Consider the following 23,674-nt stretch of genomic DNA (forward strand, 5'->3'; position numbering starts at 1 on the left):
AGAGTCCAGGAGCAGCTGGGTACGACGGGGTATGGTGGGTACAGAGAGGGATGGGTTTGGGACACAAGATTTAGAGGCAAACACAGAGTTGAGGCATTCAGCTTTCACGTGCGGAGTCAGCTGTGTAGCCGTTTGACGTAAGGAGGGGATGGAGGGGAAACAAACACCAGAAACAGATTTGACCAGATGCCACCAGGATTTGGAAGAGGGAGACAGATTAGAGAGTTCGGTCTTGAGAACGGAGAGATGTTGTTTCCTGGCTCTCCTGAGGGTGGACACACACTTGTTTCGGGCTTTGTGAAAGGAAATGAGATTTCCTTCCGTTGGATTTGCTTTCCAGGAGACGAAGGCAAGTTGTTTCTGGGCAACAGCCTCACCACAAGATTCCGTGTACCATGGACGGGAGGAAGGGTATGACAACTGAAGACGAGATGGGATAAATCTGTGCATGAGAGAGAGCAATTTACTTTGGAAGAATTCCCAGGATGAGTTGATGTCAGAGGCAGTCGAGATGGGAGACCAGTCCAGATGATTGATGGCTGCTTGAAGACCATGCCAGTTGGTGTGAGTGAAATGCCAGACTCGTCGGCACTGAGGAGGCTCTCTGAGAATGGTCAGAAAGATGTCCACTTTAACAAGCATATGATCAGATGAGCCGATTGGAGCAGAAGAAGAGCAGCAGACATTTTCAGGGAAGTTATTCATAACCAAGTCCAGAAGAGAAGATGCTCCGTTGACTGAGATCCGGGTCGGGAAATTGACAGATTGTGTCAGTCCCAGTGAGTCGCAGAAGTCCTTTGCTGAGGAGCCATGGCTGGTGAGAGAGGTACCCACACCCAGCCAACTGGCATGGTGACAATTGAAATCACCACATATGAGGAAGAGAGTTGGGATGAGTCGATAGAAGTTGGTCCATATTACCAGACAGCGAGATGTAGATCGAGTCAAGTCAGATAATTAAGAAATAAATATATTTGTAAATATTGTATTGAATAAAATTGGTATTTGGCAGATTTTCAAATAATTCTCTGATCATAACTTTCAGGTACATTAAGCAAGGCTGCCACTCAAAAATAATGAGTATTCTATGCCAGATCAGAGGTAAAGATTGTTGCATTGCAAGGAAAGTACTGGGACTGCTCCATTACATCATCTTCAGTGACTACCCATCTTGCTCTCATCATTCCACGCTCCAAAATCCTTTTCTTTGGGAACAGGGTCCTTTTCACATGCCACATCACAATTGCACAGTGCCTGGAATTGTGTTTTTCTCACTGGATTTGAGGCTATGTCTGCATCATGACAGATATATACCAATAAATTGTGCATTGTGCATGTATAAATCCAAGTCTCCTTTGCTTTACTTTTGGTCCGAGTATCGACACAGAATTCCCAATCTTGGTACCACTCCCCCCCCCCCCCCCCCCCCTCACCCCCAAGCTGCAATGGATCCGCCATTGGTAATACCGAACAGGAAACATTTTCCACTTTCCAACGATACCACATGTGTCGGTTATGGATGCTTGACTCACAAGTTAGCCTACTGACTGGTGTGATCCCGTAGAACCCTGCTGCTCCCCAGAGCCCTCTTCGACCCTCACTTGTTAACAGGAAACTGCCTATGCCTCCCAACAATACCACACTATGTGTACATTCCAGATCGATGGCAAGTAAAAATGTCTAACCGCTGTGAACCCCGAGAGCTTTGTCAGAAGTTCAAAGCCATTTTTAACCTCCCTTGAAATGGAATAGAGTGTGAAACTGCAGATTCATAATCAGCATATCTTCACCCCCTGGAAAGGTCCACTTTCACTTCGAGGCAAGGTGAATGCAATGTCATTTTATATCCTTCTATCACACTCTGGCTGTTCACGCAGTTTTAAGAAACCTAATAATGCAGTTTCTTGAGTAAGCAACGAAAATAAAAGCTGTTAAGATTTTTTCAACTCACAATTTTAAGAGAAAATGTCAGTCAAATAATAGCAAACATGCGTAACTTCTGCAATAAAAGCACGACTTTAGAGAAAGGGTTCAAAAGGGTAATTCTAAAGGATAATTCGAAATGGTTTCAAAATTTGGCAGCCATAGTTTAGAAATTGTGGGTGGAGTCAGGCAAACTGTCTAGCCAGTGGGTGGAACTCACACACATGGCTCCTTTTATAGCATAGAGGTGGGGAGGATGAAGGACAGACCGTTGGTTGGCAAGAAGCTCAGGTTGGAATGGAGTTGTGGATCCTCATTCTGCTTCTCCTCAGCATTGAGATCATTCACATTGTCCAATTCTAGCACAGGAACCTTCTCCTGCACAGCATCCTTTTTCCCTGCCTGCCACAAACCCACGGTAATCAAATCACAAGGAAATTGCAGCAGCACAGACCCCATACATCAAACCGGTCTAACTTGTCATAATGGTAACAATAATGGGAGGAGCAAGTTTTATTCCACAAAAAAAATTACCTTAGCAGCTGCATCCTCAACATGCACAATATAGAGCCAGAGATGAGCAATGGCCTTCAAATCTACCACGTGGCCAGGGTCCAGGCCTTCAACATTTTCCTCTTGCAAGCTCTCAAGCAGACTCATGACTTCTTCCAAACAGTCCAATGTGGTGCTTGGAAAGCATGGTAAGGCAAGCATCAGTTTTTACTGCACTAAAATTACATAGAGAAAAAAATTATTATGGCATTGCTGTGTGAAAACGATCAAGATCATGCAACGAGTGTGGCCAAAATAACAAAAAACAGAACCCCTCCCTCCCCCCCAAAAACACTCGAAACCAAAATAAGTCACTCGGTCAGTGTCTGTCCCCAACGCAGATGGAGAGGGGGTTTTGCAATCGCGCGCGTGTGTATGCGAGTCCAGGCCACAACTTTTGTTCATCATATTTTCAACAAACCTTTATTACAAGAATATGGAGATGACAAATTAATAATTGGGTCAAATTGTCAAAGGGCAAAGCTACAGTGGGTAGAAACGGACCCTAGCCCTTCTGCCATGCACCAGTGTAAGATGGCTTCCATATTTCTTTGCTTTGTCCACTTGTATTTTGTGATGCTTTCTCATCAAAATTTCAACAAACGTTTCTGAAAATATGAAGAACACCAATTAAGAAATTTGACTTTATTTTAGCTGTTGTTTTTAGTTTGAGTATAAAGAGGCCGATTTGCTTTTTAAGATGCTTTCTAGTTTTTACTGGACTGCAACAAAACATACCTAAACGAGCCAAAACTTCAGTTGCCTGGCTCTGTAGAAGCTTACAAGCTAACCGAATAAGGTATAAAAGGTAGAGTGAACAATCTACAAGTTACAAAAGCAAATTGGAGGGGTGAGATTCAGTCATTTTTATATATGTAGTACAGATGAGACTAAATGAGTACATAATTTGTAGATACATAATAGAAGCTAAAATATGAGAATTATGTAAACATTATCAGCATCATGTAAACATTATCATTTACATTATGTAAACATGTAAAACATTGCTTCAAAAAAGGGGACCAAAAAACAACAACAACCACGGTCCCCGAAAAAGGCCAACCCCCGCTTGCGGGGAAAAATGGCCTCTAAAGGTTTTTTTTTTAAAAATTTTTATCAGCATCAAACTCATCAAAGGTTGTGGAGCATAATCATCCCCTCCACCTCCCCCTGCAACCCAAAATGAGATAACGACAATTCTAAGATGCATCACTACAGTGCAGAATATTTATTTTGAAAATCATACTTTTCATTTTATTTTATGAAAAAAGTGTTGAGAAATGTTTGTGGAGTAGGGGAGTAGTTAAAGGCATTAACCCTGTTCATGTTCACATAGTCCTAAGACATTTTGAACCATGTATCATGGACATGTGGCGTGGTTAAGTTGGAGTTGTTGTATAGCCTCGGACAGTTCTCTCAAACAAGCCCGTGGCACGGAGACAGCAGATAGATCTTGCAGGAGCGACCCAAATATCCCCCGCATCGAGGAAGGTGTACCCCCACCTTCACAATGTCAGGGCCACGACAGAGTTAGAGGGAGAGATAGTTAGAGAGGGAGAGATAGTTAGAGAGGGAGAGAGAAAAAGAAAGATACAAGAGGGAAAGGGCCAGTCCATGGGGACTCTGAACCCAAACGCACTGCCCTGACGAATCCAGGCAGCAGAAAAGAATGGGGAAGATTTGGGCCCCAACTTGCTTTAGAGGGGGTGGGGGTAGGAAGGGTGAGGGGCGGGGGGGCGACAACCACCATGAAGAGGCATTCCCGATAGTTGTGTGGTATGGTTAAGCTGTCTATTGTGCTGTTTGCCAGGGGGACAAGGCTTGTCTAACTTAGAATACATAGGGTAAGATTTGTGTGTCGTTTATGTGTCCCTTCCATGTCGAGCCAGGTGAGGTGAAGTGGATATGGCACTTTTCCCTCCCACTGAAGGGCGGAAATCCCTCCTCCCATCTGTCTGTAAGTGTGGTGTGTGGAAAGAGTGTCTTTGATCCAGGAGTCCAACCAATGATCGAATGGTCCGTGATTGGTTGGCTTTGCCTGGAGGGGTGGGATGGGGTGGGTAAGACCCCTGTGGCTCGATTTTTTTCAGCCTGTGGAAGGTGGTGGTTGGTTGTGGTAGAGGATGTGGTGATTCATCAAGTATCATCGATCAGCAGGGGGGGGGGGGGGGATCTGGAAATAAAAGTGAGGGCTTGTTCCTTGTTGGCGCACAAAGCTAAGAAATAAGTCAAATCAAAGTACTTGGAAAAGTACTCGAGTGAAAGGGCCTGTCCCTCTGCACAATGACAGACTCGGAGAACTTTCTCAGCTCGCCAAACGGGAAGTACAAACCACCAAACCATGTGGATCGGTGCAAGTCGCAACAACGACCCCCCCCCCCCCCCCCCCACCTCCAAGAGATAGCTACCAGTGAATGAACTGTGCACCTGGATTAGGTTCTTCTGAATACCGTTGGTAAGTTTAAAATGACATTTACTATTAATCAAGTTCAGAGATGGGAGGTACGGGAGCTGTTATATATATATATATATATATATATATATATATATATATATATATATATATATATATATATATATATATATATATATTATATATATATAATATATATATATATGTATATATCGAGATTTTGCATCTATTGCTAAAAGGAGAAGCGTCCTTCCTTGTGTGTGTTTTTTTAAATTTATTTATATATATATATATATATATATATATATATATATATTCCCTGGTGTTTCCCTGTTGTTCCACCCTGCCCTGCCCTGGCCCTGGTGGCCAGGGAGACCAGCCCTGGTGTTGGGCAAGCGGCTAGGGTGAGGGCTTAGGATCCTAGGATCCTGGGTTCGAATCCCGGTCAATCGCTGAATTAACACCAGGGGGTTGACTCAGCCTGTCATCCTTCCGAGGTCGGCAAATTGAGTACCAGTTCACTGGTAATTCCCTGGTTGTCGTAAAAAGGCGACAAAAAGGGTTGGCATCAGGAAGGGCATCCGGCCGTAAAACATTGCTTCAAAAAGGGGACCAAAAAACAACAACAACCACGGTCCCCGAAAAAGGCCAACCCCCGCTTGCGGGGAAAAATGGCCTCTAAAGGTGGTTATATATACTGTATATATATATATATATATATATATATATATATATATATATATATTGTTACGGACACGACTTATTAAGATGTTATGCTGGGCCGAGCGGAATGGCCGCCGTGTTCGCACAGTTTACCCGATTATACTCGAACGTTGGCCGAATCGCGCTACGCTAGATCAATGAAGGAAAGGACACAACGGCTGGGTTAAATGACACGACACCAGGGGTACAGTTCTCAAGACCTCCGGAGGAGGTTATAATATTGGTTTGCAGAACGTTTAGATTACACGGACAAGAGGTACAGCATAGAAAGGTGGGCACTTAAATACGGTCTTATCTTAGCCCCGACAGACCACAGATAAACGGGACAAGACTGACTCACACAGGGATTGATGGCAAGGAGGGGCAGGTAGTCGAGGGCTCAAGGTGCACCTTGGCTCAGGGGCAGAATCGACCCGGTCCGGTCCAAAGATGCGGGGAGGTATCGTCGCGCTGGAGGTGGCGTCCTTTTCTCTCCAAGCTCAGGCGCATCTGACGTCACCTCCGGTAAGTGGCTGCGTATGTCCAGCGGGGAGTGACACGCCCTCGGCTCGTTAGCTCCGCCCCAGATGGGATCGGTCCGCCGCTTCTTATTGGGTGCGGGGGGGGGTTACCGGGCGCCGCCCTTGACGAGGAGCTGACAGTCAGCCCCTGTGTGGTAACCCCGTCGGAGCACATGGTCAATGGCAGCTAACCAAGCCGGAGTGAGGACGCGCACTCCCCGCGCCGCCGCCTGCTGTTGTTGTTGGTGTTGTTGTTTCATGAGATGATGGGAGGATGCGGAGATGAGATTGTGGGGAGGTATTGAGAGGTCCTAAACTTACTACTGGTGCCATACAATCACATTCTGGTGCAACGAAGAGTCAGAATTAATGGAAACGAGTCCTTAACTGACATAGACTAAGAATAACTAGCAAGATGTCCTATAGTTGTCTACGTGAGATGCGGTGAACCTGGGCACGACATTTAATGGGGGAAAAAGGGGAAGGTCGGTTCTACAGAGTGTTGTTTACAGACAATGGGACTAGGGAATGGGGGATTGGGGATAGTTGGGGAGTATTGGGGAAATAGGGGAATATTTACAAGCGGATATGGATGGAGGCCAAATCCCATATCCGCAACAATATATATATATATATATATATATATATATATATATATATATATATATATATATATATATATATATATATATATATATATATTTATATATATATATATATATATATATATATATATATATATCTATATATATATATATATATATATTGTTACGGATCTCTCCGTCGGCCTTCTTCCCCTTATCAAGGGGGGATCAACCCCTTTGTCTTTGACTGACCGACGTGAGTCCTGAAATTGCACAGCTACCCCCGAAGAGGCAGGTGCACAACCTCGTTCGTAACCGCGGACAGATGTTAATTGCCGAGCGGTCTAGCAACCGCGGCACGAACCATTAGCAGAGACTAACCCGATCCTGAACGTTGGCCAAAATCGCGCCACAGGTTTTCAATGAGGGAAATCACAAAAACGACGGATGTGAAGAAGAAGAAGGCAAAAGTAGGAAATACCTATATAATTTATTACTACTATTTACAATTCAAAAGAAACCAAGGAGGAGGAAGGATAATAAAACAAGTGAATCCTCTTGGATTGCGCTGAGGTTCGGGCATGGAATTTCAAGCCTCGATCATGGTTCGAGCCTCGATCTTGTATACAAAAATAATAATAATAAGAACCTTGGGCCGAATCTCGCGCTTCACCAGTGCGCGTGCGCGAATTTACGTCACGTCGGCAGCAAGAAGGGGTTCCCCAACACGAACCAATCAGGAACTGCCACGTCACACTTATATGATCTCAGAATTCCTGTGACAGGAATTCGCGTTACACTGGCTGGAAGTCATTCGCTAGAGGCGCTTCCTCAGCGCTAATAAAGGCAGAAAGAGGGACGGACCAGAAGGACACAGTGCAACACTAGCTTAACTAAACGGTCTTACTTCACCCCAGGACAAGACAAAAGACAGACTACAAGCACACTTACACGGGGGATGAAGGCAGGAACGAAGGACTGGAAGGAGAGGAAGGTTCAGCTGGAGCAGAGGAATGGCTGGACGGACGAGGCGGGATCACAAGGCGGGGAGGATGCGGGTGGTTGGTATGATCGCGGCCCGAGTTGAGCAGCCGCCGACTCTCCTCAACCGTCTCTCGTACGGCGACGTTGCTTTTGGCTGCAGCTGCCGTCACCGCTCAAGCTGCCGTGGTCAAAACGGCGATGGTCTCCAAGCTCGTTGGTTCGTGGGGACTCCTTTGGTCATCCACTTCCTCAATCGTCTCAGGTGGGGGTGCGTCGCGTGCTTCCCAAAGACTCATCTGCCGCATCTCCTCAAAAGGCTCGCGCGGGCGCTTTTATATCGTGCCTCGCGATCAACCCGCGCCACGCCAGTGCTGGTATCTCACCAGTCCTGATTGGCGGGTGGGGGCTCGCTGGCTCCACCTTCCGATGACGATGGCGGAGACACGCCTTTCTTCTCCGAAATTACCTCGTGGCTAATGGTGGAGTGCAGTTGGCAATTGCTGACAAATGGGGAATTGGAAGGGAATCTACCTTATTTCAATTCGGTGCAATGCAGTGTCCATTAATGGAAGACAGAGCCTCAAACTAATACACATAAAAAGGAGATAACTACTGAAAAGGGAAATCTATGATTTGCTACGTGATTGTATATGGACTAACTAAGGGACGACCTTTGACCTTTACACACAACACGGAGGGTGATATTTAAAAAAAAAAAAAAAACACAATCCTCAAATCCACAACAATATATATATTGTTACGGCCCGCGGATAAGATGTTGTGTTTGCCGAGCGGATGGCCCCGCGGTCGTACAGTTACCCCGACTAACCCGATTCCCGAACGTTGGCCGGATCACGCCACAGATATTCAATAGGGAAAAGACTAAGGCGACACGGATGTGAAGAAGAAGCAGACAAAAAGGTTGGAAATACGAATATAATTTATTTGCTATTTACAGGCTCAAAATAACCAAGGAAGAAGGAAAGATAAGAAAATAATTTACAGAAGATATTAGACACAGTGCAACGCTAGCTTATACAAACTTAATTAACCCAAGGACAGAACAAACAAAACAAACTCACGTACACAAGAAGGATGGAGAGGCAGGAGGTGGATGGCTGGAGGGAAAGGAAGGTCCAAGGATGCTGCAGCTCGATCGGCGCGTTTAGCAGCCGCCGTTCCTTCGCGGCCCTGCTCAAAACCGCCGTCCAGGCCCCAAGCGGCTGTTGTTGCTGCTGTGGCCGCCGCTGCTGCTGCTGTTGTTGTCTGCTGCTGCTGCTGCTGCTGTTGTCTGCTGCTGTCTGCTGCTGCTGCGGTGGACGTCACGCGCTTTGCCAGGACTACAACAGGCTTCTTGCTGTTAACTACTGCTCAGTCCAACTTTGGCGAGCAAGGCGACGAATAGCAGGCTTTGTGCTTTCCGGGATGTCCTCTCTTTGGATGTTCTTTCTGGATCTCCTCTTTCTTGGTCCAACCACTCTTTCTCTCTCTTGGTCCAATCACTCCACACCACCGACCACTCCCTTGCTTCTTGCATGCGCGCCTTTATAGCGCCTCCGGCGATCAAGCCGCCGGCCTTTAGGCCACGCCCATCGGTGTGCTCACCTCGGCCCTGGTTGGTTGCGCGACCCTCTGGCTCCGCCCTTGATGACGACGGGCGGGGACGCCCGTCTTCCCCGACCCGAGCACATGTTCAATGGTGGTTTTGGAGGGGATGTAATTGGCAATCGAGGCTTGGCAATGATGAAAGGGGAAAGTGAAAGTTTTGGGAATGGGAATGAAGAATGAAGGGAAGCTATCTTATTTCACTTGGTGCAATGGAGTGTCATCTTAATGGGAGACAAGGCCTTACCCTAATACACATAATAAAGATATAACTATTGAACAGGGGTATTCTATGATTGGCTAACGTGTATGCTTTATGGACTAATTATGGGACGCCCTTTGACCTTTACACGACGGAGGTATTTACAAGGAATCATTACATTTTAGAGGGTGATATTGACAACAATTTACTATATAATACAACACAATAAAAAAAACACAAACCTCATATCCGCAACACTGCACCCTCCTCCTCTTAGGCACGTCCCGGGCCTATAACTTTAACTTAGTGCGACACGTAGGTGTAGTTCCCTCTACTTTTAACCTGACCCTGAGTGCGACAGTTTTAAAACATAAATAAATATGTCCCGCTGCTCCATTGCACCCTACCTAACAGGCTCACGCCCACAGCTAACCGAATTGCGGAATGGTCTTCAAACTATACACTGACGGTGGGGAGCATTATTTACAATGACGTTACTTTATTTACAAAACGCAACCCAGGACCTGTGATTGTTCTTTCTGGGGGGGGGAGACAGTCTGCTCTGCATCGACGCACCATGAAGCATCCACAACGCACCAACACACCCTCAAGCACCAATCGGTGCACAGTCATCACTGGTCATGAATAAAAATAAAAACAACAACCCCTAACCCTGCAGGTGGTCTCTTGCTCTTCGGCTCCCTCTGCTGGCTATTATTATTTTCCTGGTGTTGTCATCTTCCTTTGCTGGCGGCCTATTTGCACTATTAAAATGCACCCAACGTGTCCATTTTTATTTATTTTATTTATGGCCCACAGGGCCGACTAGTGTGGTTCACCTGTGGGGCATCGGTGCCCTGTGATCAAGGTCCGCCAGCAAGATTTCGGGCCTTCATGGCCGGTGCCAGCAGAGGGGCCATGCCCCAACCCATGGTGTCCATAAGTGGTGCTCGGCCACAGACATGTGGTCCATAATGTGGTGCATCGATGCAGACAGCTGGTTCTGGGAGTTCCGGGCGCACAATGGCAGACTCATGCACGCTCCCCTCGGCGCCCAGTGGCGCACAGGTCCTCATGTGAGAGACAAAGGGGGGAAGAGACAAATGAGCGAGGGGTAAGGTCACAAGGGTACACATCAATAAGGCAATGCAAGGCGAAATGCGCACGGAGAGCGAAGTGAGAAAAGCTCGTCCCTACCGTACGTCACCCCCCCCCCCCCCCCCCCGTCACCTACTCTACCCTTGCCCTTACCCCATATTTACAACAATCTACACATTTACAAATTCGTCGCTACCATCACGTCTTCCCCATATTTCCCCTATACCAAATTCGTTCCCACAATCCCTCTATCCAAAATTTGCCATCACCCAATTCATCATCAATCCTCATAAGGAGGCAGAGATGGAACATCAAGCACAATGTCACACCCACGTCATGATGCGTCTCACAATCCAAACATTTGCACAATAAAAATAATAAAATATGGCATGGTGTGGAGTTACGTCACCTCAGGTGAGTGGATGCAGATGGTGCGAGGAGATCTTCATCCTAACTACTTTCTAAATGACTAATACACTTTACACTACCCGGGGTCTTTCCCTGCCAATCCATTGGCCATCTTACACTATGGGTTCTAAAAACCAATTCCCATTGACCAAACTGTGGTGCTTCTCAATTTGGGGTCTCACTCCCCCGATTCAACTCCCTGTGCCCTTGCACAATTTCAGGACTGGGGCGTGTAGCTCTCCGAGCAGGTCTACCCACCTGCACACCTCCACCACTGTAGTTGCCACCCGAGCTTACCTGCTCCTTACCTAACCTATCTAACTGGGGAAGGCCCCTCCTGGCTCTGTCACACCTCGGTGCCCTCTGGCACTGGGCTACCCGGGTCCGTCCTCCGGATCCTCGGGCCCCATCCACAACAACTCTACCGGCTCCCAGAGCCCACCTGCGGCCTCACCTGGCCGACATCCTCACAGTGGTGGAGTGCCCAAACCAACTACACACACGAACAGGCTACATGCCCAGCCATTTCCACAACACTAATGCACCCATCCAAATACCATTCTTTCACCCGCACCACAGATGCCAATATCCAACCACAATTTACCTATACCCTCGACCTAACACTTACACTACCCGCCCCGGGTATTCGTGATGGGGGTCCATCCTTCCCCCATTCACACCATCCACTCCACTCCATAGTTCCACCATACTCACTCCACGACCATCCATTCCAATACTCTATGTATTCCACACTCCATGTATTCCACACTCCATGTATTTCACACTCCATGTATTTCACACTCCATGTATTTCACACTCCATGTATTTCACACTCCATGTATTTCACACTCCATGTATTTCACACTCCATGTATTTCACACTCCATGTATTTCACACTCCATGTATTTCACACTCCATGTATTTCACACTCCATGTATTTCACACTCCATGTATTTCACACTCCATGTATTTCACACTCCATGTATTTCACACTCCATGTATTTCACACTCCATGTATTTCACACTCCATGTATTTCACACTCCATGTATTTCACACTCCATGTATTTCACACTCCATGTATTTCACACTCCATGTATTTCACACTCCATGTATTTCACACTCCATGTATTTCACACTCCATGTATTTCACACTCCATGTATTTCACACAACCATTCTCCATACACCTGCAGTTGCACACCTGTGCAATCATACCTGGTGCCACCTGCACCCTCCTTCCTTCCTGGACCATTTGGTCAACACAACACACATCACCATCACTCCCTCATACACTGCTCCATCCACCTGTCCAGTTGCACACCTGTGCAATCACACCTTTTAACCATACACACGGCATCATCTAATCTACCTGTTGCCCTGCTAACTTAGTGCTCCCCGTCTTCCCTTTAAACTAAGCACATACCACGTCATTATCATCCACACTAATCTACCTGCGTCCCCACTACCGGTGTCATTGTCACTACTAATCTTAACGTTATGAATTGTCATCTTCTCTAGATCCCTACACATTATCCAAACCCTCCCGGGCTAGTTTTCACTGCCATAAACCCCATAAGACTAGTGCTCCTTTGCCCCCGCGTGAGAGATGGCAGAGTTGCCATCCCACCACATCGGGGCATTTCCCACTACCAATTTTGCTCGTCCAAATGCAACAAATCAAAAATTTGCCAATCATTTGCCAATCCTCACTCTACCAATCATCAAATTTTGTTTTTCTAATTTCGGGGCCAAAACACTATCCTCATCATCACAGTCCGCTTTATCTGAGCCTCGGTGCGTCGTCATCATTAAAACCCGGCTTCGCAAAGCCGAGCAATGAATTCGGGTGGTTTGGTCGCCTTGGTTGGATCCGTCCGGCATTCACGACTCTGGGGAGGAGGCATGCTCGGGCAGAGGTTCCACGCATCATCGCGGCTCGGTACCTTGCGGTCCCGGGCCCGATGGCTGAGGCTCGCCCGGTCGGAACCCCGTCCTCACGAGGGGGCACTGTTCCGCTTCCTCCCACTCGCCCTTGAACCGGACCGGTCGCCTCGCCCGACAAGGCCTGGACTCGACCGTGCAGGGCGGGGCCAAGCCCGAATCGGCAACGACGCTTCGAAGAGAAGCGACGCAGCATCGATCCGCGCCGGGCCTTGCATCCAACAAAGCGCACCGCGCCCCGAGTGCTCGCATCGGCTATCCGTCGCTCTAACCGCTAACCCAGCCAACGTCGATGCTTTACTCGCATGCCCACACGCACACGCGACCCTTTTGACCCTCACAAAACCCGGCGTTCCAACGCCGTCCGTACATTCCACCAACGCACTCCCTGTTACACACCACACCTCTTGCGCACACTCGCCGTTCGCACACTTCGGTCCACACCTCTCCTCAGTTACGTCCTCCGTAACACTCACCATGGGCGAGCACTCTTGCATCCACCCACTACCGCGCTCCGATGTGCTCCCTCGCACTCGCGCGACTACCAACTCAGGTGTGCTTTCTCGCACACCCTCGCCGTTCATCCCATACGTGCATCCTCGCACCCGCTCCACCACCAACTCTCCTCGTGTCACACTCCGTACACCCCGACTTGCATTCTCGCTCGCACTCGGTTTCACTCCCACACTTTATAACACGCTCACTCTTTGACGCACACTTTTTCCTCACCCGCGTGCCATTTTTACTCACAGGGGACCCTTCACCAACGCCCGGGTGCCATATCGATCCCAATCGCGCGACAATTCTCTTCGCGCCAAACCCCCTTTTACAAAATCTCCCGGCACCACATGCAGCCCGTATCACCTTCGGGGTTCTTCTTCCTCCCTGCACCAACACCTGCAAATCTTTATAAGGATTAAGCACAGCATCGTGATGTGAGCACGGACTTTGTACATATTCCATCTTTTCCTCCCGCCGCGAGTGGTTTTCTAAGTCCCCGGTCTCTTCAATTTCAATGCCCACTACCACTTTTTCTTTACTCAACTCGACGACCGTTGGCTTTAATAAAATTCCCTCTACCTCATCGGTCGCCGGCTTTTCCAAACCCCGTGTCGCGATTTCTACCCCCGTCATTGTACCCGCGCTTTTCTCCACTTCGCTCAACCAGCGCTTCTCGACCCGCGTTACCTCGTCGTGCACCCTTGGGACCCTCTCGCCCAACCTGCGGTCTCTGTCCCTCTGCTCCATTTCCTCCCTATCGACCCTCATTCCGTTCGTTATTGCTTCAATTTGGTTTCCCAATCGCTCACTGTTAGCCCTCCTTTCGTTCATTATTCTGTTTCCCATTTTTAGCATGAGGGCCTCCATTTGTAGCAAAAGGTTTGAATCCACCAATGCTGCTACGGTCACGGGCGCGGTCACCGTAGCCATGTGCGAGGCGCCATTTTGCGCGCCTGAAACCTCGTGTGCGAGAGCGCCATTTTGTGCACCTGATACCCCCTCAACCACGTTGCCATTGTTCTCTTCCTCTCTTTCCTCCACATACATTTCCCCGAGGTCCTGGGTCGATTCTACCCCGTCTATCTCTCCCACCGACATCCCGTCGCCTTGACCAGCCATGGCGCGATTTCAAAATTCGGGTTTTTTAAAATGAAACAATTTTCAGCAGCTCGTAATTTTGAGCGCGTGAAGCGCGCTTCGGGTCCGTTCCCGCTCCCGACACCAATTGTTACTGCCAATAACACAATTGGTGTTCCAAAATTTGGGCTAAATAAATTTAGTCCCAGGTTCGAATCCGACACTGCTGACACCAATTGTTACGGCCCGCGGATAAGATGTTGTGTTTGCCGAGCGGATGGCCCCGCGGTCGTACAGCTACCCCGACTAACCCGATTCCCGAACGTTGGCCGGATCGCGCCACAGATATTCAATAGGGAAAAGACTAAGGCGACACGGATGTGAAGAAGAAGCAGACAAAAAGGTTGGAAATACGAATATAATTTATTTGCTATTTACAGGCTCAAAATAACCAAGGAAGAAGGAAAGATAAGAAAATAATTTACAGAAGATATTAGACACAGTGCAACGCCAGCTTATACAAACTTAATTAACCCAAGGACAGAACAAACAAAACAAACTCACGTACACAAGAAGGATGGAGAGGCAGGAGGTGGATGGCTGGAGGGAAAGGAAGGTCCAAGGATGCTGCAGCTCGATCGGCGCGTTTAGCAGCCGCCGTTCCTTCGCGGCCCTGCTCAAAACCGCCGTCCAGGCCCCAAGCGGATGTTGTTGCTGCTGTGGCCGCCGCTGCTGCTGCTGTTGTCTGCTGCGGTGGACGTCGCGCGCTTTGCCAGGACTACAACAGGCTTCTTGCTGTTAACTACTGCTCAGTCCAACTTTGGCGAGCAAGGCGACGAATAGCAGGCTTTGTGCTTTCCGGGATGTCCTCTCTTTGGATGTTCTTTCTGGATCTCCTCTTTCTTGGTCCAACCACTCTTTCTCTCTCTTGGTCCAATCACTCCTCACCACCGACCACTCCCTTGCTTCTTGCGTGCGCGCCTTTATAGCGCCTCCGGCGATCAAGCCGCCGGCCTTTAGGCCACGCCCATCGGTGTGCTCACCTCGGCCCTGGTTGGTCGCGCGACCCTCTGGCTCCGCCCTTGATGACGACGGGCGGGGACGCCCGTCTTCCCCGACCCGAGCACATGTTCAATGGTGGTTTTGGAGGGGATGTAATTGGCAATCGAGGCTTGGCAATGATGAAAGGGGAAAGTGAAAGTTTTGGGAATGGGAATGAAGAATGAAGGGAAGCTATCTTATTTCACTTGGTGCAATGGAGTGTCATCTTAATGGGAGACAAGGCCTTACCCTAATACACATAATAAAGATATAACTATTGAACAGGGGTATTCTATGATTGGCTAACGTGTATGCTTTCTGGACTAATTATGGGACGCCCTTTGACCTTTACACTACGGAGGTATTTACAAGGAATCATTACATTTTACAGAGGGTGATATTTACAACAATTTACTATATAATACAACACAATAAAAAAAAACACAAACCTCATATCCGCAACTATATATATATAACTATATATATATATAATTATATATATATATAACTATATATATATATATAACTATATATATATATAACTATATATATATATAACTATATATATATATAACTATATATATATATATATAACTATATATATATATATATAACTATATATAACTATATATATATATATATAACTATATATATATATATATATAACTATATATATATATATATATATATATAACTATATATATTGTTACAGACGTGGCTTAGATGTTATTTACCGAGCGGTTTTGGTATGACCACGTCTGCACAAGTTACCCGATTATACCCGAACGTTGACTAATCGCGCTACGCTAGATCAATGAAGGAAAAGACACACAGCTGGGATTCAAATGACACGACACCAGGGTTCAGTTCTCAAGACCTCCGGAGGAGGTTATATTGTTACGGAAGGTTAGATTACAACTACAAGAGGGACAGCATAGTAAGATAAGCACTTAGACACACTCTTATATTATTCCCAACAGACGACAGATAAACGGGACAAAAGGCTGACTCACACGGGGTTTGATGGCTAGGAAAGGCAGGATCGATGGCTCCAGGTGCACCTGGGCTCAAAGGTCAGAATCGACTCGGTCCGGTCCAGAGATGCGGGGAGGTATTCAGCGCTCGTACGTGGCAACTTCTCTCTCCAGGCTGGGGGCGCATCTGACCTCACATCCGGTGAGTCGCTTCGTATCTCCGGCGGGGAGTGACACGCCCTCGGCTCGTTAGCTCCGCCCCAGATGGAATCGGCACGTCGCCTCTCATTGGGTGCGTGCGGGGGGTTACCGGCTCCGCCCTTGACGGGGGACTGACAAGGAGCCCCTTCGTGGTAACCCCGTGGAGCGCATGGTCCGGCGCGCATTGTCAATGGCGGCTAACCGAGCCGGTGTGATGACGCACACTCCCCCCCGCAGCGTCGTTGTTGTTGTAATTGTTGTTGTAGTTGTAGTTGTTGTTTGGGGAAGAAGATGGAAGGAGGTATGGGAAAGGTCCTAAACTCACTACTGGTGCCATATAATCACATTCTGGTGCAACGAAGAGTCAGAATTAATGGAAAGGAGTCCTTAACTGACATAGACTAAGAATAACTAGCAAGATGTCCGAAAGTTGTCTACGTGTGATGCGGTGGACCTGGGCACGACATTTAATGGGGGAAAAAGGGGAAGGTCGGCTCTACTGATTGTTGTTTACAGACAATGGGACTAGGGAATGGGGGATTGGGGATAGTCGGGGAGTATTGGGGAAATAGGGGAATATTTACAAGCGGATATGGAGGCCAAATTCCATATTCGCAACATTGCACCCTTCTCTACCCTCGGGGCGTCCCGACCCGATAAATTTTTACCTACTTTAGTGTGGCACGCAATGTAGTTCCCTCTACTATTAACTCTACCCTGAGTGCGACAGTTTTACAGATATTCACAAATGAGTAAATATGTCCCCCTGCGACGTTGCACCCTTCTCCTCACAGAAACACACCCACAGGATAACCGAATCCGGAAAGAATCCTCAAACTAAACATACAGCCGGTAGGGAGCATTATTTACACAAGACTACGCTGATATTTACACTACGATCCAGGACCTGTTTTTGGAGGAACACATGCAGATGTTATGCATAGAGAGAGCACGCATGCTAGCATCGATACACCAACCCACGAGTGCTCTGTGGCCTACGGCCTTTAATAATGTGCAGAGCACCCCTTCCAAGCATCAAGCACCACCCCATCACACAGTGAGCACCATCCGGTGCACCAATAAAGTGTCTATAAATCACCGGTGGTGTCGCAGCCGGCCGATGTTCTGCCGCTGGTCTTGCCTTCGTGTGGTGCACTTGGCCTTCTTGCCTCTTTCAAAAAAATAAAGAAAGGCGCCAACCGCGTCCATTTCTATATTGTGGCCTTCAGTGGTGTCAACTAAAAGTGGTTCACCTGCATGGCATAGGTGCCACGTTGACCCATAGGTCCATCCACGGGTGGTGCTTGGCCGCAAAAGAGCTGCGGTCCATGGTGGGTGGCCACAAACATTGCGGTCCATATGGTGTATCGATCCAAGCAGCAAGCAGCGAAAGTGCAGGCCCACAACTGCGTAGCCAGCACCTCTCTCTCTTCTCTCTCTACCCCAAAGCCAGATCCTCGGAGGTGGGAGACAAAAGAAGCAGACAAGTGAGTAAGGTGGTAAGGGCGCAAAAGTGCACGCAATGCAAGGTAATGCACACTGGGGGCACATGGGAACCAGGTGAGACAGGTACGTTCCTACCGTACGCTCCCCCCCCCCCCCCCCCCCCCACCAGGTAACCTACATGGCCCCTCCCTTACCCCTTACTGTATCCACAAAACACAACACTACCCATAAACATCTACTTTACAAATCAACAACCATCCCTACTGTCTTCCCCGTTCCTCCCATAAACCAAATTCGTCTTCTCTCCCTCCTAACCAATCAAATTTGCTATTTCCAACTTTCATCAAAATTTGCCATCTCCAACTGAACATCATAATTTGCCATTACCAATTCATCATCAGTCCCTCCTAGGGAGGGAGAGATGGAATCACCCCAATGTCTCATCCACGTCGTGATGCGTCTCACAAATCCTCAGAATCTCATTTCCTGCAACAAAACAAAGAAAACACAGGTGTGGAGTCATCATCATCACCACAGGTAAGTGGCTGCGTATGGTGCGACAGGTTCGTCAATCCTAACTATTTCCTAAATGACTTTAACAACTTTACACTACCCGGGGTCTTTCTCCGGCCAAACCATTGGCCCTCTTACACTATGGGTTCTAAAAACCAATTCCCATTGGCCAAACTGTGGTGCTTTTCAATTTGGGGTCTCACTCCCCCGATTCATCTCCCGGTGCCCTCGCACAATTTCTGGGCTGTGGCGTGTACCTCTCCCAGCGGGTCTACCCACCTGCACACCTCCACCACTGCGGTTGCCTCCGAGCTTACCTGCTCCTTACCCTAACCTAACTACCTGGGGAAGGCCCTCTGGCGCTCTCCCCACTCGGTGCCCTCTCTGGCACTGGGCTGCCCGATCCACACCCGGGATCCTCAGGCACCCACTCACAACTACCGGCTCCCAGAGCCCACCTGCGGCCTCACCTGGCCGACATCCTCACAGTGGTGGAGTGCCCAACCAACTACACACACTAACAGGCTACACGCCCAGCCATTTCCACAACACTAATGCACCCATCCACAACACCATTCTGCAACCGCACCACAAATGCCAATATCCAACCACAATTTACCTGTACCCTCTACCTAACACTTACACTACCCGCCCCGGGTATCCGTGATGGGGGTCCACTCTTCCCCATTCACACCTTCGCACCATGCACACCACTCCGTACCACTCACTCCAACTCTCTCCACACACCTGTACCTGCACACCTGTGCTCTCACACCTGGTGCCACCTGCACCCTTCTCTCCCCAAGCGCATTCGCGCTGATCCACAACACTCACTACTCATACACTGCTCCACACACCTGTCCAGTTGCACACCTGTGCAATCACACCTGTTCAATTCTCACACACACGGCATCATCTCAGCTAACTACTCCCTTCTGAAACTTGCGCTTCCCAGTCGTCCCTTTAAACTATTGCGCTCCCACGTCATTAACAACCACACTAAACTACCTGCGTCCCCACTACAGGTATCAGTCACTAACTAAACTTAACGTTACCTAATGTCAATCTCTTCGAGATCCCTACAATATAACCTAACCCACCCGGGCTAGTTTTCACTGCCATACACCCCATAATCTAGTGCTCCTTTGCCCCCACATGGGAAGGGGGGCAAGGATGCCATCCCTCCACATCGGGGGTCTCTCACTACCAATTTTGCACATCAAATTTCAACAAATCAAAAATTTGCCAATCACTACCCATCATCTGCCAATCACTACTGCCAATCCCTTGCCAATCATCAAATTTTGTTTTTCTCCAATTTTGGGTCCAAAACACTATCCTCATAACCCGTCTACTTACTAATGCCTCTCGGTGCGCCAATTCCTGTCCAAAGCCCGGCTTCGTAAAGCCAAGCCATGAATGCGGGTTGTTCTGTGCCAGCGGCTGGATGCGTCCGGCATTCGGTGCAGGGACGGGGGCTTACCCGTGCCGAGATCCCACGCACCATCTCGGCACGGAGCCATCCAATGTCCCGCTCTCGACCTGCCGGCACGTCTCACCAAAAAGTGGTCGCCATGACGACCCTTTCTATCGGGCTGCCCGCTCCGCCTAGTGGAGCACGGACGCGGCCGTTCAAAGCGAGGCCCAGCACGCACCGAGGGCCCGATTCGGCTAAAAGTCGACCTAACCTCTAACCCGTTTAATGTCGATGCTTCACCTGCATGCTTACACCCCGAAGCCCGTTCCTTGCTCACACATCCAGCCGTTCCCATGCTACCTTTCCTTACACACCCAGGTACACCCATTCCACTAACAGCCTTGGTCACACACCTGACCACCGAACACTTTGGCACACATTCGTTGGTAGCACACCTCACCAACACACCTCTTCGCACCCCCTCCTCGGTCACCTCCTCTGTGACAATCACAGGTGTGCCCTCATTCGCACACCCAACCACGTGCCTCACCACCAACTCCAGCGTGCATTCCCACTCACGCTCTACCATTCCAGGTGTGCATCCTTCCATCCCAGGTGTACATCCTCGCTCACCTGTCACAACCAGCTCACTCTCCTTGTCACTCTCACTACTCTCACCTCCATTCTTGACAGCGCACTCACCCTTACTCTTGACAGCGCACGCTTTCCTCGTGCACCTGTCCGTCACACACCTTTCTCGCGCACACTCTCCCGTCACACCCTCTGCAACACTTACCACACCGCGCTTCCATGTGCTCCCTCGCACACGCGCTACGACCGACTCACTCTCGCCAGCACCCTCACTCCTTGGCACGCACTTTTTCCTCACACACCCCAGAGTCGGACTTTCTCGCACACCTCCTTTTTCGCACACCAGACCTGTCGCACACTTCACCAGTGGCCTCTCACGAACACCCGGGTCCATCTCGACCCCCAAGCTTCTTAAATCCCCTGGCGCATCATACGCACGACCATATTGGTCACCACTTACACCGGGTCCTCTTTCTCTTCGCTTCTCCTCCATCACCTGCGAATCCCTCATCCGGTTAATGAGCACATCATCACGATCCAAACACAGACTTTGGACCAATTCTTTTATCTCCTCTTTTATCTCTTTCTTATCCCCTCTCCGTCGCTTCTTAATTTCGCTCATCCCTTCTTCCACTTCTTCTAATTTGTGCTTCACCTCTTTTATTCCCCGGTACGTCTCCTCAAGCTCATCCTCTAAGGCTACCTTGACCGTTTCCAGGTGCGTCCTCACCTGCCGGTCCTTCGTCTCCATTACCTCTATTACCTCGTCCAACCTCGTTGTCAGTCCCTCACGTACCATCTGACATTCCCTCTTTGTCGCTATCAAGTCGTTTTTTATGTCGTTTTGTGTCGCTTTTAAACCTCCTAATACCGCAGTGTTCCTTTGAACCTGCTCCACTAACTCCGTTTGTCCCACCGTCAGCTGCTCCACCTCCTGCGTCAGGTCCTCTATGCCCCCTTGTAACTTTAGTCCCCTTTCTCACCTCCTTCTCCATGTGCTCCTTACAGTGCCTCACCTCCTCACTCACTCCTCTTCTGATCTCCTCTCCCATCACTTGCATCTCCTGCCCAGATGCCACCCTCATCTGCTCCATTTCCTCCCTGTGAGCATCCAGTTTGGCTTCTACCCCCATTCTGACCCCCTCTATCTGCTGCCCCATTTGGTTAACTTCCCTTTCCGCTTGGTCCCTCATGTCCCTCAATTTGCCTTCCATGGTGTTTTCTAACCCCTCTAACCCTTTTTGCATCCCTTCCATTTGATTCTCTTGAGCGGCCATTCTGTTTTCTACCCCCGTTAACCCCTCCTGTATTTCCCCTAATCTATCGTCTAATTTCCCAAATTTCATGTCTAATCCCTTAAAATTATTGTCTAACCCCTCACCGGTACCCCTCGCTTCGTCCCTCATTACCCCCATTTCGTTTCCCATTACCCCTATTTTTCCCTCCAATCGCTCACCCTGAGCTTCTATACTGTTTTTCAAACCTCCAATTTGGTCTCCCATTTGCTCACTCTGAGCCCTCATTTCCTCGCTATTCTGGGCCATAAGGGCCTTCATTTGTATGAAAAACCAGTTCCAATCCACCGGGGGCGCTGCCACGGTCGCGGGCGTGGACGCCGTGGCCATCTGCGAGGCGCCATTTTGCGCGCCCGCTACTTCGTGCGTGACGGCGCTATTTTGCGAACCTGCTACCCTCACTGCTTCGCTCTCCTCGCGTCCCTCAATTTGGTCCTGGACCGACCCTGCCTCACTCTCCCCTACCGGACCCCAGCTGTCTTGGTCTGCCATAGCGCGACTTTCAAAATTCGGGTTTTTATTTCCGTATAACAAATTCAAATTTCGCCGTTATAATTTCGCGCGGGAAACGCGCTCCGAATCGATTCTAATTGTTACAAATTTGGGCCTAATAAATTTAGTCCCGGGTTCGAATTCCACTCCTCGACACCAATTGTTACAGACGTGGCTTAGATGTTATTTACCGAGCGGTTTTGGTATGACCACGTCTGCACAAGTTACCCGATTATACCCGAACGTTGACTAATCGCGCTACGCTAGATCAATGAAGGAAAAGACACACAGCTGGGATTCAAATGACACGACACCAGGGTTCAGTTCTCAAGACCTCCGGAGGAGGTTATATTGTTACGGAAGGTTAGATTACAACTACAAGAGGGACAGCATAGTAAGATAAGCACTTAGACACACTCTTATATTATTCCCAACAGACGACAGATAAACGGGACAAAAGGCTGACTCACACGGGGTTTGATGGCTAGGAAAGGCAGGATCGATGGCTCCAGGTGCACCTGGGCTCAAAGGTCAGAATCGACTCGGTCCGGTCCAGAGATGCGGGGAGGTATTCAGCGCTCGTACGTGGCAACTTCTCTCTCCAGGCTGGGGGCGCATCTGACCTCACATCCGGTGAGTCGCTTCGTATCTCCGGCGGGGAGTGACACGCCCTCGGCTCGTTAGCTCCGCCCCAGATGGAATCGGCACGTCGCCTCTCATTGGGTGCGTGCGGGGGGTTACCCGGCTCCGCCCTTGACGGGGGACTGACAAGGAGCCCCTTCGTGGTAACCCCGTGGAGCGCATGGTCCGGCGCGCATTGTCAATGGCGGCTAACCGAGCCGGTGTGATGACGCACACTCCCCCCCGCAGCGTCGTTGTTGTTGTAATTGTTGTTGTAGTTGTAGTTGTTGTTTGGGGAAGAAGATGGAAGGAGGTATGGGAAAGGTCCTAAACTCACTACTGGTGCCATATAATCACATTCTGGTGCAACGAAGAGTCAGAATTAATGGAAAGGAGTCCTTAACTGACATAGACTAAGAATAACTAGCAAGATGTCCGAAAGTTGTCTACGTGTGATGCGGTGGACCTGGGCACGACATTTAATGGGGGAAAAAGGGGAAGGTCGGCTCTACTGATTGTTGTTTACAGACAATGGGACTAGGGAATGGGGGATTGGGGATAGTCGGGGAGTAT

At 48.8% G+C, this 23,674-nt stretch overlaps 1 protein-coding gene across 3 annotated transcripts in view; it reads right to left on the reverse strand.

The window, feature by feature from the left end:
* The window catches only part of ESPL1 (extra spindle pole bodies like 1, separase), a 156,761-nt gene that overhangs the window by 85,795 nt on the left and 47,292 nt on the right, over nucleotides 1-23,674 (reverse strand). For all 3 annotated transcript variants that reach the window (XM_068124426.2, XM_068124435.2, XM_078781758.1), the window contains 2 exons: nucleotides 2,458-2,611; nucleotides 2,193-2,325 (listed from right to left, as the gene is read on the reverse strand). In XM_068124426.2, the coding sequence (XP_067980527.2) occupies nucleotides 2,193-2,325; nucleotides 2,458-2,611 (287 nt within the window). The remainder of the gene's footprint in view (nucleotides 1-2,192; nucleotides 2,326-2,457; nucleotides 2,612-23,674) is intronic.

This window comes from Myxine glutinosa, chromosome 1 (genome assembly GCF_964187855.1).
Source record: "Myxine glutinosa chromosome 1, kmMyxGlut1.1, whole genome shotgun sequence".
In the NCBI taxonomy this organism is placed as follows: Eukaryota; Metazoa; Chordata; class Myxini; order Myxiniformes; family Myxinidae; genus Myxine; species Myxine glutinosa.